A 16,396-nucleotide genomic window follows, 5' to 3' on the forward strand; every position below is an offset into this window, starting at 1 on the left:
TAGCTCAGAAATGTGTTTTTCAGCTTCATGGTGTGTGAATGATGGTCTCACGGCAGTAAGTTCACACGTGCAGAAAACCCAAATGGAACAGCGAGCCAATTCTAAGTGAAACGTTTCAGTTTAATTAAAGAATAATAATTGAAAGTAGTGACCTAAGGCAGGTCTGGTGTCGCTGAAGGGGCGGAGCTTCCGGACACCTCTGCCATTTGGAGCATTAACAGTTCCAGGATGGAAAAAGTTTACTTCCCCTGAGTCAGGTGGTTCTGATCCACATCCAGATGAAGTCTAACAGTGACAGAGTGTTGGTGCTTCCTGTGGCTGCCTGTAGTATAGCATGACTCCATGTTTTATTATCACATATTTATTGGAGATATTAGGAGTAACTTCTGATAGACATGCTATAATGGACATGCGATGGCTCGAGCTTCATAGTGTAGTGCGCTCCGCACCCCTCATGTCCCCTAATGTACCCTGCATGGGGGTCGCTGGTAGGACCAGGTGTCTACTGTTGTGATTCACACACACACTCACATTCCATACACACTTATATCAATCTTATGATTTTGTGAAGCTGCTTTGCGACAAATACAATCGTTAAAATCACTATACAAATAAAACTGAATTGAATTGAATTATTTTGTGTTTACTCAGCGTGTGGGATTAGAACTGATATACTTCTTTAGTTCTGTGAATAAACCAGGGAACATTCTGACACTCTACTGTGTGTGTGTGTGTGTGTGTGTGTGTTCCTCACCTGACTGGAGTGTGTGATGAGGCACAGCAGACAGAGCTAGAGCGTGATCAGGTTTTGATTCAGCCCGACTGCAGGAGGTGAATTCGATGCCCCCTGATGAGACAAAGGACGAGCTGATAGACTGAGGACCGAGTCAGAGTCAGATTAACGTCTCTATTATGTCAGGTCTTTGTCTTTATATATTCATATAAAAATATGAAGCGAGGGAGATTCATGAGAAGGTGGAGAAGAGACAGATGAGACAGCACACTGAGGCGGACGTCTTGTATAACACAGTATGAGTGCAGATCAATCCCTGCTATCCGTTCTCACCCAGATGAGGATGGGTTCCCTGTTGAGTCTGGTTCCTCTCAAGGTTTCTGCCTATTACCATCTCAGGGAGTTTTTCCCTCAGTACCGTCACCCTCGACTCGTTCATCAGGAACGAATTCATACACACTTAAATAATTATTTTGATTGTGTGAAGCTGATTTGTGACAATCAAACACTAAACAAATAAAACTGGATTGAATTGAATAACATGGGGGGGGGGTATTTATAATTTCTTTAAATAATATTCCAGAACCTTGAATGTTTTACTTGAAAGCTGTGTTGCGTGTGTGTGTGTGTGTGTGTGTGTGTTGCGTGTGTTGTGTGTGTGTGTTTCAGGTTTGGGAATTATTATCATTTTACTCAGTTTGGTGGTCACCACACTCACCGGTCTGTCCATGTCAGCCATCTGCACTAACGGAGTCGTACGGGGAGGTATATTATTTATTTATTTATTTATTTATTTATTTATTTATATATGTATGTATATATTTTTGCTGATTTTATTACTGTTATGTTACACATATAAAACAGAAAAGGTGTAGCTATCCCTGACGTTTATACAATGTGGAAGTGACTAATTTTACTTTACTAAACAGTTCAGCTTGCTAACGTCACCCGTTATTAGAGATAAATTTAATTTGTGCCCAAAACATTTTTTCAGTGTTATACCATCCAAATTTATACCAAAATTAAAAATGAAAGGATTTCTTTTATTTCTTCAGATTTTTTGTATTGTGTATTAATACTAAAACTGGTGGAAGTTTCTAGAAGCTCATGGCCTGTAAAAATAACTGCAAAATGTTGAGTTTTTTCCTCCCAAATTACTAACAACAATGGATTGGTTTAAATGATCCAAATTAAACACACTTTTTATTCCATAAAACATAGAAAATTATAGTTTATTCAGTTAAAATAGATTTCAGTAATCTGTGTGATAAGTGTTGTTAACACACACACACACACACTCACACACACACCATTAAAGGTCCGGACGACCTCAGTGCTTCAGTCAGAGATGGGTTTTGGTCTGTAACAATCTGTATCCATAACCACGTCACATTCATGCTGTAATATCTTAAGAACTCTCACATTTTACAACATTACACTGTTCCAGGTTTGTGTCTTTACATGTGAAACCTGAATTGGCCAAGTTTCATCTGAATGAGAATTAAGATCATTGAAAGATTGAAATAAAAAGAAAAAAGTCACCGCCACTAAAACATAAACGGGCAGGAAACTGTATTTAGCAAATGTGTGTGTGTGTGTGTGTGTGTGTGTGTGTGTGTGTGTGTGTGTGTTAACAAAGAAATGAATCGTGGATCGGGAGATAAGAAGCTTTAACTTATGAAAAATGGTGTAACATGATCTTATCTGAAAATTCACTTTTTCACCTCGGTGAGACACCTTTTAGCACCAACATCATAGTTTGGCTGTGTGTGTGTGTGTGTGTGTGTGTGTAACCAGGAGGAGCGTACTATCTGATCTCGCGCAGTCTGGGTCCGGAGTTTGGCGGTTCTATCGGTCTGATCTTCGCCTTTGCTAATGCTGTAGCCGTGGCCATGTATGTGGTGGGCTTCTCTGAGACGGTGGTGGACCTGCTGAAGGTACAGACTCCTGCACACGCTCTCTCTCTCTCTCTCTCTCTCTCTCTCTCTCTCTTTCTCTCTCTCTCTGAGGCCCCACACTGTGACGGTCGGCCCGGTGTGTATCGCTCAGACCTTACTGCACACAGGGTTACTGCTCCGTGACGACACCCTGGAAAAAGCATTTCTGAGCTAATGGAGTGTGAGGAATGGTGGAAGTGCTGCTGCTTCACCACCTGAGGTGTGATTATTACCCCCTGGGGGCAGAGCGGTGACCTCACACACCTAAAGATTAATCAACCAGCCTGAACTGACTTTCAGCAGCACGAGTTAAAGTCTGATCCTCCGAGGGCGTTTTCACATCAGGGCACCGAGATGATTTCTGAGACTCCAATGTCTGGTTAAGAACACGAGCGTTTCACACTTGGGAACTGGAGTCCACTGGAGAAATGAGAACAGCATACTGGGGGATATGGAAACCAATCGTACCAGAGCATAGAAGTGGACATCATCAGTGCTGTCTGTCTCCTCCAAAATCCCTGTGTGTGTGAGTGTGTGTGTGTGTGTGTGTGTGTGGGTGAGTGTGAGTGTGTGTGAGAGAGTGTGTGGGAGTGTAAGTGAGTGTGAGTGTGTGTGTGAGTGTGAGAGTGTGTGAGTGTGTGTGTGAGTGTGAGTGTGTGTGTGTGCGCGTGTGTGTGTGACCCACACAGACATAACTGATACAGAAGAGTGACACTCTACACATTATTACCCAAAATATCAATAATATTAGGCCCAGTGTGAATCCTGAGAATTTTGTTCCCTTCTGCTCTGTGTCTGTTATGGTGAACACACACAGACTTAGTGTATACTGCCACCTGCTGTATCGGAGAGTGTAAGTTTGTCTACCCTAGTACAAACAATAACAATATTAATAATAATAACAACAACAACAATAATAATAATAACAATAATAATAACAACAAGAATAATAATAACAATAACAATAACAACAATAATAACAACAACAACAATAATAATAACAATAATAATAATAATAATAACAATAATAATAACAATAATAATAACAATAATAACAATAATAATAACAATAATAATAACAATAATAATAACAATAATAATAATAATAATAATAATAACAATAATAATAATAATAATAATAATAATAATAATAATAATAATAATAATAATAATAACAATAATAACAACAACAATAATAATAATAATAATAATAACAATAACAATAACAATAATAATAATAACAACAATAATAATAACAATAATAATAATAACAATAACAATAATAATAATAATACTAGTACTAATGTGAACGCTGGTCCGGGTGGAGTACGGCGGGGCAGCAGGTGTTCCTGCTTTAAATAATTCTTACCCAATATAAAGACGCCTCCAGTCCTTCTTTAGATCACTGCTTGCGTGTTCACTATCTGTTTGGTTTAGCAGAATAACTTGCGTAATAATTACTATAATGCTAATTGTGTTGATTTATTCTTTGCAGGTTTGTTTAAAGACAAACAAAAAAATTGCACACACACACACACACACACACACACATTTATGCATTGTGATGATTTTAGGAGAGTGACGCCATGATGGTGGACGAGACAAACGATATCAGGATCATCGGCTGCATCACTGTGGTGCTGCTGCTTGGCATCTCAGTCGCCGGGATGGAGTGGGAGGCCAAGGTCAGACCACACACACACACACACACACACACACACAAACACTTGAATGTTACTTGTGTATGTAAGAAATGTCCTCTTAAACGCAGCAGGGTGAAAAACCATACTGTGTAGGTCCAGACTGTTTAAGTTTTTAATTAACATTGTTGAAGTCTAAAGTCTATGTGTGTGTGTGTGTGTGTGTGTGTGTGTGTGCAGGCTCAGATTGTGTTGCTGGTGATCCTGCTGATTGCCATAGTGAACGTTTTTGTGGGGACAGTCATCCCCGCCACCAAGGACAAAAAGAGCAAAGGCTTCTTTAGCTACCAGGGTGACGTTTATAACAAACAAACAAACAAGCAAACAAACAAACAAACAAACAAACAAACAAACAGTCTTGTGTGTGTGTGTGTGTGTGTGTAGTGCTGTGTCTCAGTGTGTTTGTTCTACCGCAGCCTCCATTATGGCCGAAAACTTCACTCCAGACTTCCGAGACGGGGAAACGTTTTTCTCTGTCTTTGCCATCTTCTTCCCGGCAGCCACAGGAATTCTGGCGGGAGCGAACATCTCCGGAGATCTGGAGGTAACCCTGGAGCTCCTCCATCATGCTGGAGAACCACTGCTTCCTGCAGGAGCATTCACACACCAACACCAAATATCATGTTTATCACAACCAGTTGGTGTGTACAAATCTACTGCAAGAGACTCAGTGTGTGTGTGTGTGTGTGTGTGTGTGTGTGTACAGGATCCTCAGAGTGCTATTCCAATCGGTACACTACTGGCCATCTTCATTACAGGAATGACGTACCTGGGCATAGCGCTGTGTGTGTGTAAGTACAACAAACACATGCTTACACATGCTAATGATCAACAGGTTTGGCTAATCCTCAATAACACAGTCTGCACACACACACTCCCCCTAACACACACACCCTAACACACACTCCCCGAACACACACACCCCTAACACACACTCCCCCAACACACACACCCCCAACACACACTTCCCTAACACACAACCCTCTAACACACACACCCCTAACACACGCTCCCCCAACGCACACCCCTAACACACACCCCTAACACACACTCCCCCAACACCCCCCTAACACCCCCCCCAACACACACTCCCCCAACACACTCCAATAACACACTCCCCCAACACACACTCTCCCAACACACTCCAATAACACCCCCAACACACACTCCCCCAACACACTCCCCCAACACACACTTCCCCAACACACACTCCCCAACACACACTCCCCCAACACACACTCCCCAACACCCCCCCAACACACACTCCCCCAACACACACCCCTAACACACACTCCCCCAACACACACTCCCCCAACACACACTCCCCAACACACCCCCCAACACACACTCCCCCAACACACTCCAATAACACCCCCCCAACACACACCCCTAACACCCCCCCAACACACACTCCCCCAACACACTCCAATAACACACCCCCAACGCACACTCCCCCAACACACACCCCCTAACACACACTCCCCCAACACCCCCCCAAAACACACTCCCCTAACACACACTCCCCAACACACACCCCTAACACACACTCCCCAACACACACCCCCTAACACCCCCAACACACACTCCCTCAACACACACTCCCCAACACACTCCCCCAACACACACTCCCCCAGCACACACATCCCTAACACACACCCCTAACACACACACCCCAACACACACTCCCCTAACACACACCCCTAACACACGCTCCCCCAACACCCCCCCAACACCCCCCCAACACACTCCCCAACACACACTCCCCAACACACATTCCCCAACACACACTTCCCCAACACACACTCCCCCAACACACACTCCCCCAACACACACTCCCCCAACACACACTCCCCCAACACACACACCCCAACACACACTCCCCTAACACACACTCCCCCAACACTCTCCACAGTGTGTATTTGTATTAAACCCAGTGTCTGGTGTGTATGCAGCTGGTACAGTGGTGAGAGACGCTACAGGAAATGTAAACGACACCATCATTCCAGGCTCCAGCTGTAATTTCTCAACTGCCTGTAATTTTGGCTATGATTTCTCTGTGTGCGCGCACACCAAGTGCCCTTACGGCCTGATGAACAACTTTCAGGTGAGAGGTCATCTTAGGTCTGAAATTAAGAAATGCAGATCTCATGTATTATTACAAACTGAATATGTGTGTGTTTGTGTGTGTTTGTGTGTGTGTGTAGGTGATGACGATGGTGTCTGGGTTCGGTCCCCTCATCACTGCAGGAACATTTTCTGCCACTCTCTCGTCTGCGCTCGCCTCCCTAGTCAGCGCTCCAAAAGTCTTCCAGGTCAGAGGGAAGCTCAGCGGATCACTCCACTCATTCACTCACTCACTCACTCACTCATCGTCTATACCACTTTATCCTGTATTCAGGGTTTTCAGGGGCCCTGGAGCCTATCCCAGGAGACTTAGGGCACAAGGCAGGATACACCCTGGACAGGGTGCCGCTCAATCACAGGGCACACACTCACACACCCACACACTCATTCACACACTACGGGCAATTTGGGAACACCAATTGGCCTAATCTGCAGATCCTTGGACTGTGGGATGAAACCGGAGTACCCAGAGGGAACCCACCAAGCGAACTCCATGCACACAGAGACGGGAATCGAACTCGGACCCTGGTCACTTCATTTAATTTAATTCAATTCAATTGTATTTGTATAGCGCTTTTAACAATTGTCGTCACAAAGCAGCTTTACACAATCAAAAGAAATTATGGAAGTGTGTATGAGATGTGAATGTGTATTAATCAGTTTGTGATGAACAAGTTGAGGGTGACGGTGCTGAGGGGAAAACTCCCTGAGATGGTAATAGGAAGAAACCTTGAGAGGAACCAGACTCAACAGGGAACCCATCTTCATCTGGGTGATAACGGATAGCAGGGATTGATCTGCACTCATACTGTGTGTTAGGAGGCTGGACGTATAGCAGAAAATCTGTTAATATCAAGTTAATATCAGCCGAGGACAGGACCGTCTTTGTGGAAAAGTGGAACCATCCTACACACTACACACTACACACTATACACTACACACTACATACTGTACCAGCTCATTTCATCCGTACACTCTCCACTATACAACAGCACACTACACACTAGCTAATGTGTGTACCAATATGCCAACTTAGTACACACTTACTAGACCCAAGTACACCAGGCCTGTTAGCATGCTAATCTTATCGCCAGTATGAAGATCTACCTGTAGCAGACACTTGACAGGTGATACAGATGAGGTTAGACAGGTGTATCTCTCTCTGTTCCAGGCTCTGTGTAAAGACAACATCTATAAGGCTCTGCATTTCTTCGCTAAAGGTCACGGTAAAAACAACGAACCCATCCGAGGCTACGTGCTCACCTTCGCCATCGCTGTGGCCTTCATCCTCATCGGTGAGGAGCGTGTACAGGTGGGGTGGGGGTGGGGTAGGTTCATTACCACCTCATCATTAAACCTTTCTCTCTCTCTCTCTCTCTCTCTCTTTTCAGCTGAGTTGAACGTCATCGCTCCCATCATCTCTAACTTCTTCCTGGCCTCCTATGCTCTCATTAACTTCTCCTGTTTCCACGCTTCCTACGCTAAGTCCCCAGGTTAGTCTGCACTAAACTAGCGTGTGAGACCTACCGGAGTGTGTAAGAGCTAATCTAGCATGTGAGAGCTAATACTCCCATTCCACTGAGCCGAATGTGCTCCTGGAATGTCTGTGTGTGTGTGTGTCTGTGTGTGTGTATAGGATGTGTAGTGTGTTTAGTGTGTGTAGCATGTACTGTGTGGGTGGTATGTGTGTGGGATGTGGTGTGTATAGTGTGTGTAGTGTGTAGTTTAGTGTGTGTGTAGTGTAGTGTATGTAATGTGTGCCCATTGTGTGTCTCTTGCAAATGGCCTTCACACATTACGACATCAGCACTATTAAACAGAGTTAGTGCATGTCTGTGTCCAACAGAACAAAAAGTACTTGAATAAAGAAACAAAATAAAATCTCAAAAAATAAAAAGATTTTATTTTGTTTATTCATTCAGTTTTGTGTCTTTTCCCAAGAAAATGACTCGTCTTATAAATCCACATGAGGCACTTTAGGCTTTTTTATTCTTCAAGTAATAAACATCATGCTTTGCCTTTTGGCTCAACTCTCTTTTCGTTACAACAGTGCGGTAAAGCAACTGCAATAGCGCTCCCGCTGCTCTGATTCCCTTTTTAAAAAGGGGAACCACCACCCAGTCTGCCATTCCTTAGGCACCGTCCCGGACTTTTACGAAATGTTAAAGAGGCATGTCAACCAAGACCCTCAACACCCAGAGCCATCAGCATTTTTGGACAGATTTAGTAAATTTTGGGGCTTTGCCATCGAGGAGTTGTTTAACTACCTCAGTGACCTCGCCAGTTAAATCAACGTTGACCCCCTGTCATCATCTAACTCTGTCTCTGCAAGTAGAGTGAGATAGCAGTAGGAAAAAACCTTGAGAGGTACCCGACTCAACAGGGAACTCATCCTCATTTGGGTAAAAACGGATAGCAGGAATTGATCTGCACTCATACTGTGTGTTAGGAGGCTGGAAGTTTAACATGTATAACAGGAGATGTGGAGAAGTTCATATGGATTCCAGTTCATTATTGGAGGCTCAGGTAGACTGTAGGAAACTCCAGTCCTGAACTATCGAGTGACTGCAGTCATGAGTCCTCAGAGAACAGCTGTCAGCATCAGCTGAGGCCAGGACCGTCTTCATGGAACAGTGGAATCGTCCCCAGTCACCACACGCATCCCAGGCAGACCACACGGGGCATCCATGCAATGAGATCTCCAACCAGAAGGATGAGTCAGACAGGTCCAGAGGGCAGAGGGAGTCTGAATCACTGGCAGCTCAGGACTGACATGTATAGCAGGACAGAGAGACAGGGAGAGGGAAAGAGAAAGAGGGAGAGAGAGAGAGAGAGAGAGAGAGAAGTTGAGGGAGAAGAGGAGAGAGCAAAAGAGAAGGAGAGATGACAGTTGGGTATGGTCTCTGTCACACAATGTATAAAGTAAATGTATATTTAGTGCAGAATGCAAGCAGGGACTCCGTTAGAACTAACTATGACATCATAACTAAAAGGGAGAGCCAGAAGGAAACACAGACATGAGGGGGAACTGAGATGCAAAGTGACAATCACTTCAAATCTATCTACAAATCTATTTACAAAATGCTTGGCTAAATGAATAGGTTATTATATAGGCCTAGACTTAAACACTGAGACTGTGTCTGAGTCCCGAACATCAATTGGAAGACTATTCCATAACTTTAGGCCTCTGCCCTGGATTAGGTTTAGGAGTTCCTCAAAGTGCTCTTTCCACCACTTGATTACCTCCTCAGTCGAGGTCAGCAGTGTTCCATTGTTGCTTTACATAATTCGGGTGTTTCCCCATTTCCCCCTCCTGAGTTTTTCAGAAGCACCTTCGTGCCACCTGAAAGTCCTTCTCCATGGATTCTCCGAGCTCATTCCCACACTTGCTGCTTTGCCTCTGCTACCGCTGCGGCTGCCATCCGTCAAGCCTGCCGATACCTTGCAACTGCCTCTAGGACTCTTTTTTCTTTCCTAAACACCACAATGTTTAAGGGGTTACCGCCCCTTGAGGCACCTAGAACCTTAAGACCACAGCTTCAGCTAGAATATTTGGCTAGAATAATTCAGCTTCAATAAAAGCTTTGAACATTGACCACTCTGATTTAATTTCCCCAGCTTCCATTCCGCAGGATGTGGTAGTTGAAGGCCTCTTGGACAGGGGCCTCCCCTAGATGTTCCCAATTTACCCGCAGTACTCGTTTGGGCTTACCAGATCTGTTTCTGCAGTACTTGGACTAACCCCCCAACCAAAAAATAAATAAATAAATAAGTAAATCTTCCCAGTCGTGTTTGATTATTGGCTCTAAGTTATTATCCTAATTATCCAAGTGTAAGTATGTATCCAATGATGTAAACTTTAAAGCATTTTTTGTAAGTCGCTCTGAATAAGAGCGTCTGCCAAATGCCTAATTGTAAATGTAGGTCTGTCCAGTTTGGGCATCCCTAAGCTTAAACATATTTTGATATTTGTTATGGACAATTCATGACTATCACAGAAATCCAGTAACAAATAGGCCCTTCCTCCAAATCACGCCCCTCCAAGTATTTCCATTATTGCCCATATGTGTGTTGAAGTCTCCCAGCAGGACTATGGAATCCCCTACTGGGGCCTGATGCTGGACTCCATTCAGTCTCCAAAAAGGCAGAATACTCTGAACTGCTGTTTGGTGCATAAGCTCAGACAACAGTGAGAGTCCCACTCCCCCCACCTCTCCCAGTAGCCAGTGTGCGTTGAGGTTAGCCCCACCAGATCTAACCGATAATGCTCCACCTCCTGCACAAGCTTCAACTCCTTCCCCCATGTAGTAGTGATGTTTCACCTCCCCAGAGCCAGCTTCTGTCCCTGGGTCTGTTCCATCTATGCCCTCGGCCCTCACTGCCACCTAAGTAGCAGCGCACGTGCCCCATTGATTCCTCTCGCAGGTGGTGGGTCTATGGGATAAGCGAGGATAGGTGTCCACGTTGCTCTTTTGGGCTGTGCCTGGCCAGGCCCCGTGGCTGACCTGGCCACCAGGCACTAACTGACAGGCCCTCTGTCCAGGCCTGGTTCCAAAAATTTGCCCCAGGCTTCCTCCGGGCAGGATCACTCTTCCTTCTCCTCTCTTTTTCATGGGGTTTCAAACCATTCTTAGTCTGGTCCCTTGTCATTTTCATGTCCTTACAAATTAGTTTAAATCATTAATTGCTCAATGTGGGGTTGCTACTGTCACGTTTCGGGTGTCTGGGTTTACGTGGCATAAATGCAGGAGGCAGAGTAGATGATTCAAGATGTTATTTTTATTAAAAATCAACATGAAAAAAAAAAAAAAACTTCTTCTAGAGCACTTTACTTGCATAAACACATGAATCATAACCAAAACAACCATAACGAATGCTACACGCCAAACAGAACTAAAACAGGCTATTTATAAGGGTCCAACTAATCAGTCATCTTGGTTCAGGTGAGTGCTTTCTTCACCTGACCAAGGAACCTTATGGGAAATTAAGTTCACATTAAAACAAACTACAACTTAAACATGAACAAAGTCCTCTAGGGGTTAACCCTTACAGCTATGCTTAAAAATTAACCAAACAAGCACATCAGCTACATTTTTAATCGAAGACATCGGGACAAGTTGGTAGCAAATTCGGCTCAGTGGAATGGGGACATACCATAACATAACATCATAGCCATTGTGTAAAGCTATAATTGTTGAGGATCGATTCTGATTTTCTAACATCATGTTTAGTTGAGTGAGGGATGTCATAGGTGGATTCTCGTTGCTGTTAATCAATCCCCACCTCACCCCACTCTTTAGGCTGGAGGCCGGCGTATAAGTACTACAACATGTGGCTGTCCCTGTTCGGGGCCGTGCTTTGTTGTGCTGTGATGTTCGTGATTAACTGGTGGGCTGCACTTCTCACATACGCTATTGAGATCTTCCTGTACATCTACGTCACTGTGAAAAAGCCAGGTAATGACCACGCCTAAGCTAATGTGTTACAGGTTGCATATTTGTATACAACGAAGCATCCGGTTTTATTGGGACGTTAATTATGGATTAATGACTAGCAGTTAATGAGTAATGGCTGAACAGAGGGTTTAACTCTCCTGCAGATGTGAACTGGGGTTCCTCAAAGCAGGCCGTGACCTTTGTGTCTGCCGTGAACAATACACTCATTTTATCAGGAGTGAATGAACATGTTAAGAACTTCAGGTAATAAGCAAGTATTAACACACACCCACACAGACATACACAATGCCTTAGTACAAGCTCCTTAAAGCTTATTTTTATTTGCACAAATTTACATATCGGTTAATAATAATGTGTAGAGTTTAACTCCAGATTGTACTGGAACTTACACTGGATTGTACCCAGTGTAAGTATCTATCCAATGATGTAAACATTAAAGCACTTTTTGTAAGTCTGCCAAATGCCTAAATGTAAATGTAAATGTACTGGAGGAACTTTCTACCTTAATTACTGGGGTAGAAGGTCCACCGTAAATACCTTAATAAACAGGCACAGTACAGATCCACTGGTATGCAAAAGTTGTGCCTCCATGGTCAAATGACACATTTTCAAAAGAAATAAACAACTTCTGCGGCAAAGTGTTTTTAAAATAAGCAAGATTTGAAACACGGAATAAAAGTTATTACACATGTATTGGAGTTTATTGAGATGTATATGAGAGTTATAGAGTTTTTCATTATTATCTTTCCTTAAACTTGCCTGCTGTTTCCTGTCAGGCCTCAGTGCATCGTCTTGACCGGAGCTCCTAAAACCCGGCCGGCCCTGCTGGACCTCGCTCACTCCTTTACTAAAAACTATGGTCTCTGCCTCACCTGTGAAGTGTTAGTGGTGAGAAAACCTTCAGCCTTCATTTCACATACAAATGCAGTAAACACTGTAGGTAAAGTCTACACACATAGAAGTCTTTAGTAAAACACACAAATCTACACACTTAGACTACTCAAACCAGTCGCTCTGTACAGCGCCCCCTGTATGTCACTCAAAGAGTTCCTGATAAAGCCCATGAGCCATCAGCATCTGAAACTGGAATGACAGCTGTGTGCACATGTGTGTGTGTGTGTGTGTGTGAAAGAGAGTGTGTTACACCGTAGGACTGAAATGCAGGTAGACATATGGACACACTTCAGAGTTTCTACAAGCAGTTTGTAAAATAACAATATTGAATCATGAAAAAGTCCATGTTCAGTCACGCCCACTTTCTGAGACGGCCTTTAAATAAAGGACAGTGATTTAGAATATCTAGTATTTCCAGCTGACTATATGGTGGCACGGTGAAGTAGTGGCCTCGCACCTCCTGGGTCGGGGTTCAATTCCCGTCTCTGTGTGCATGGAGTTTGCATGTTCTTCCCATGCTTGGTGGGTTTCCTCCGGGTACTTCGGTTTCCTCCCACAGTACAAATATATGCAAGCTATACTAATTGGCGTTCTCAAATTGCCTGTAGTGTGTGTGTGTGCATATCAAATATAAGAGAATTAAAACTATTTCTAGATGTAAAATTTATAATTTCAGTTTTAACTTTCTTGTACTTTTAGTGTCAGATCACTTTGTTATTTTTAAGCCTTAATTTATTGAAAAAAATAAAAATAAGAAAATGAATTACTAAAATTATGAAATACTAAAAAAAATTATTACTAAAAATGAACTGAAATTTACTGAAATGTTGTATGTCTGTGTGAGCAGGGCTCTCAGGTGGACCGGCAGCAGGAGCTGAGTGACCGCATAGAACAAAACCAGCTGTGGCTCAATGAGCAGAAGAGGAAAGCGTTCTACACCGCCGTGGTGACACACAGCTTTCGCAAGGGAACGGAGAGTCAGTTACAGGTGTCCAACCATCAATGCACTCGGATACTGTAGATCAGACGGGATAGTAAACTGAACACTAGATTAGACAATGTGTACTGCAGGAAGAAAACGTGTAGATCAGACAGACTGCAGTCTAAAGAGGAACGTTTTCTGTACTGTGAGATCAGATTAGACTGGACAGCTCACACTGAAACAGACTGGAGAGTGTATCATGGCACAGGAGTGTTATTAGACTAAACTATGGATTAGATTAGATAATTAAGTAGGTAGACAACCAGAATGCCTATTACCGCCATGCTTCGCTGGGCAAAACAACAGCGGCTAAAATAAATCAGTTGCATTTTAAAGTCATTCGTGAAATGACCGCCAGGTGGCGCAAAGTGACATTTTCACTCGTCACAGTTTTAAAATATAATTAAGTCATAAAAAAGTCATAACAATATGTTGTATCATATAAGTACTACAGTGATGGTAATGTTCACATCTGAGTACTTTATACAACAAACATGAAAAATCTGAAACAGAGTTATTGAACATAATAAACAGTTAAATGTTTAGACAAGTTCACTAGCTGATAATTGTATTTGTACAAATAATTAACTGGTACAGAGCCTATCTCTGTTTGTATTTGTTTATTGTTATTTTAAAAAATACATTCAAAGACATCAAACTTTAAATATAGAAATAACTGGTAAAATAGACTTTCCGAATAAAACATTACAATAACTCAAAAAAGACGCACTAAAAATGCTGTGTTGTTTCTGTAAACACATCGTTGTGTTGTTTATTCTGGTCAAAATTTTGGGTTATTTCAGGCTTTAAACACATTGTTGTGTCGCTCATGTTGGGTCAAATGAGATGTAGTGAGTCATTTACAAATGAACACCTGGTTGGGTTATTTTGACCCAACAACTGGTTTATTCTTTATTCTCTGGTTTCATCCAGTCTGCAAAATGTTCGAAATATTACTGTTATTGTGTCACAACCTGTAGTTTTAAGAGTTGTTTAGATGAGAATGCGTGTGTGTGTGTACAGCTCAAAACCTCCATCGGTTATCAAAGATAGCGTTTATTTAGAAAAAATGCCCCTACTACTTCAGTGATTTGAGCTTCAGGAAATCTCCCAGCGCTCTGCGCATAACACCGGGCCAACGCAGCCTCATGTCGGAACGAATTTATAAACATTTTCTAAACGTGGGCTATTGTTGTTTACTGATAATATTTGTTCATTTAATTTAAGTGAGATTTGGGCTCGGGATTTTGATTTGGCATCGTGATCCTCCTCTTTAACTTCCTACGTAGTCTAGTGAGTGCTCAGCCGCACGCATCTAGTTAAATAAGGAGTTAGGGAGACTGACTATTTAAATAATTCTTTGATAAATTAGTGATTAGATCACTAAATTAGATCTTTCGTTTCGGCTGTAGTGATGATGGTAATCATGTCATCTCGTCGTCTCCGCACCAGTGGACTCGCATAATTGACTTTTCATACGAATTACATGATCTAAAATTAGTTTTCCATTAGTTTATATAAAAGTAGACATTTTGCTTTCTATAAGTATATACTTTCACGTCTGTGAGGTGAGTATACACGGAGTTTTGGTTCATTTTCTAACGCGCTCAAGTTCACTGAAAACAATACAGAACAGCGCACCCTGTTTACTTTCTTTATTTAACTAAATCATAACGTTTTTGCGTCATTGTTAGTGCACTTAAATAAAAGTAGAGTCTTAAAAACGCTATGTAGCTTATATAGTTTTACTATATAGTTTTTGCACATTAATCTGACAAACTTTTTCTAATACACACCCAGAGTCTGTTTTCTGGCTATATGCTAGATATAAAGGTATACATTTACTTTGCTTAAAGAAGAAATATAAGAAACGCCTATATTTAATTAAAATTTTAAATCTGTTCTGTAATTTTAGTACTGTGATTGTAAATTCGTGTAATGTTTCACTTGTATTTCATAAGGTTTTGCCAGTGGTGGTACAGCACAATGGGGTCATTTATTATTAAAGAAAATTATGATGACCATAACTGCCTACTGCAGTTCATTCTTATAATAACACAAAAACACTAGCGGGGCTGAATGACATCGACATCTTCTGACGCAGTAAAATGTCCTGACAATATTTAACTTTTATGGTAGTTTTTTTCAGTTAATAAATCTACTACAAATTTAAAGAACACAAGATATAAGATGACACAAAACCCTACACGCGTAGCTTTTCTAACTACACATGATAAAATCTAAAGGCTCACCGTGTTAACGTTTACTTTGCTTAAATTCGATCCTAAAAATATTGAATTTAATTTGTGATTATTCTGTGAATTCTGTGATTATGAATTCGTTTAACTACAATGTTGCACTTGATTTTATCCGCTACTACGTGCAGCTCTAACGGAGCGCGGCTCATTAATCCTGCAGAGAATGAACTGATGCCTGAGGCGTCAGTCTGTAGTTATATAGCGCCACTCAGTGGTAAAAGCCAGCAAACACACAAACCCAAATGCTGCCACTGTGAGCCGTGGCGGTAAAACCAGAATACCGCTTGAGTAACATCTGTATGTGTGTGTGTG

General features: G+C 42.3%; 1 protein-coding gene across 1 annotated transcript in view; it reads left to right on the forward strand.

Annotated features, from left to right (window-relative positions):
- slc12a1 (solute carrier family 12 member 1) overlaps positions 1-16,396 on the forward strand; it is a 31,072-nt gene that overhangs the window by 6,472 nt on the left and 8,204 nt on the right. Inside the window, exons 4-17 of the mRNA XM_053500327.1 lie at positions 1,403-1,498; positions 2,531-2,670; positions 4,245-4,355; positions 4,551-4,662; positions 4,787-4,914; positions 5,077-5,161; positions 6,323-6,474; positions 6,575-6,682; positions 7,666-7,789; positions 7,886-7,987; positions 11,795-11,950; positions 12,094-12,193; positions 12,727-12,838; positions 13,692-13,832. Coding sequence (XP_053356302.1) covers positions 1,403-1,498; positions 2,531-2,670; positions 4,245-4,355; positions 4,551-4,662; positions 4,787-4,914; positions 5,077-5,161; positions 6,323-6,474; positions 6,575-6,682; positions 7,666-7,789; positions 7,886-7,987; positions 11,795-11,950; positions 12,094-12,193; positions 12,727-12,838; positions 13,692-13,832 — 1,667 coding nt within the window. The remainder of the gene's footprint in view (positions 1-1,402; positions 1,499-2,530; positions 2,671-4,244; positions 4,356-4,550; positions 4,663-4,786; positions 4,915-5,076; positions 5,162-6,322; positions 6,475-6,574; positions 6,683-7,665; positions 7,790-7,885; positions 7,988-11,794; positions 11,951-12,093; positions 12,194-12,726; positions 12,839-13,691; positions 13,833-16,396) is intronic.

The sequence above is a fragment of the Clarias gariepinus genome, chromosome 7, assembly GCF_024256425.1.
Source record: "Clarias gariepinus isolate MV-2021 ecotype Netherlands chromosome 7, CGAR_prim_01v2, whole genome shotgun sequence".
In the NCBI taxonomy this organism is placed as follows: domain Eukaryota; kingdom Metazoa; phylum Chordata; class Actinopteri; order Siluriformes; family Clariidae; genus Clarias; species Clarias gariepinus.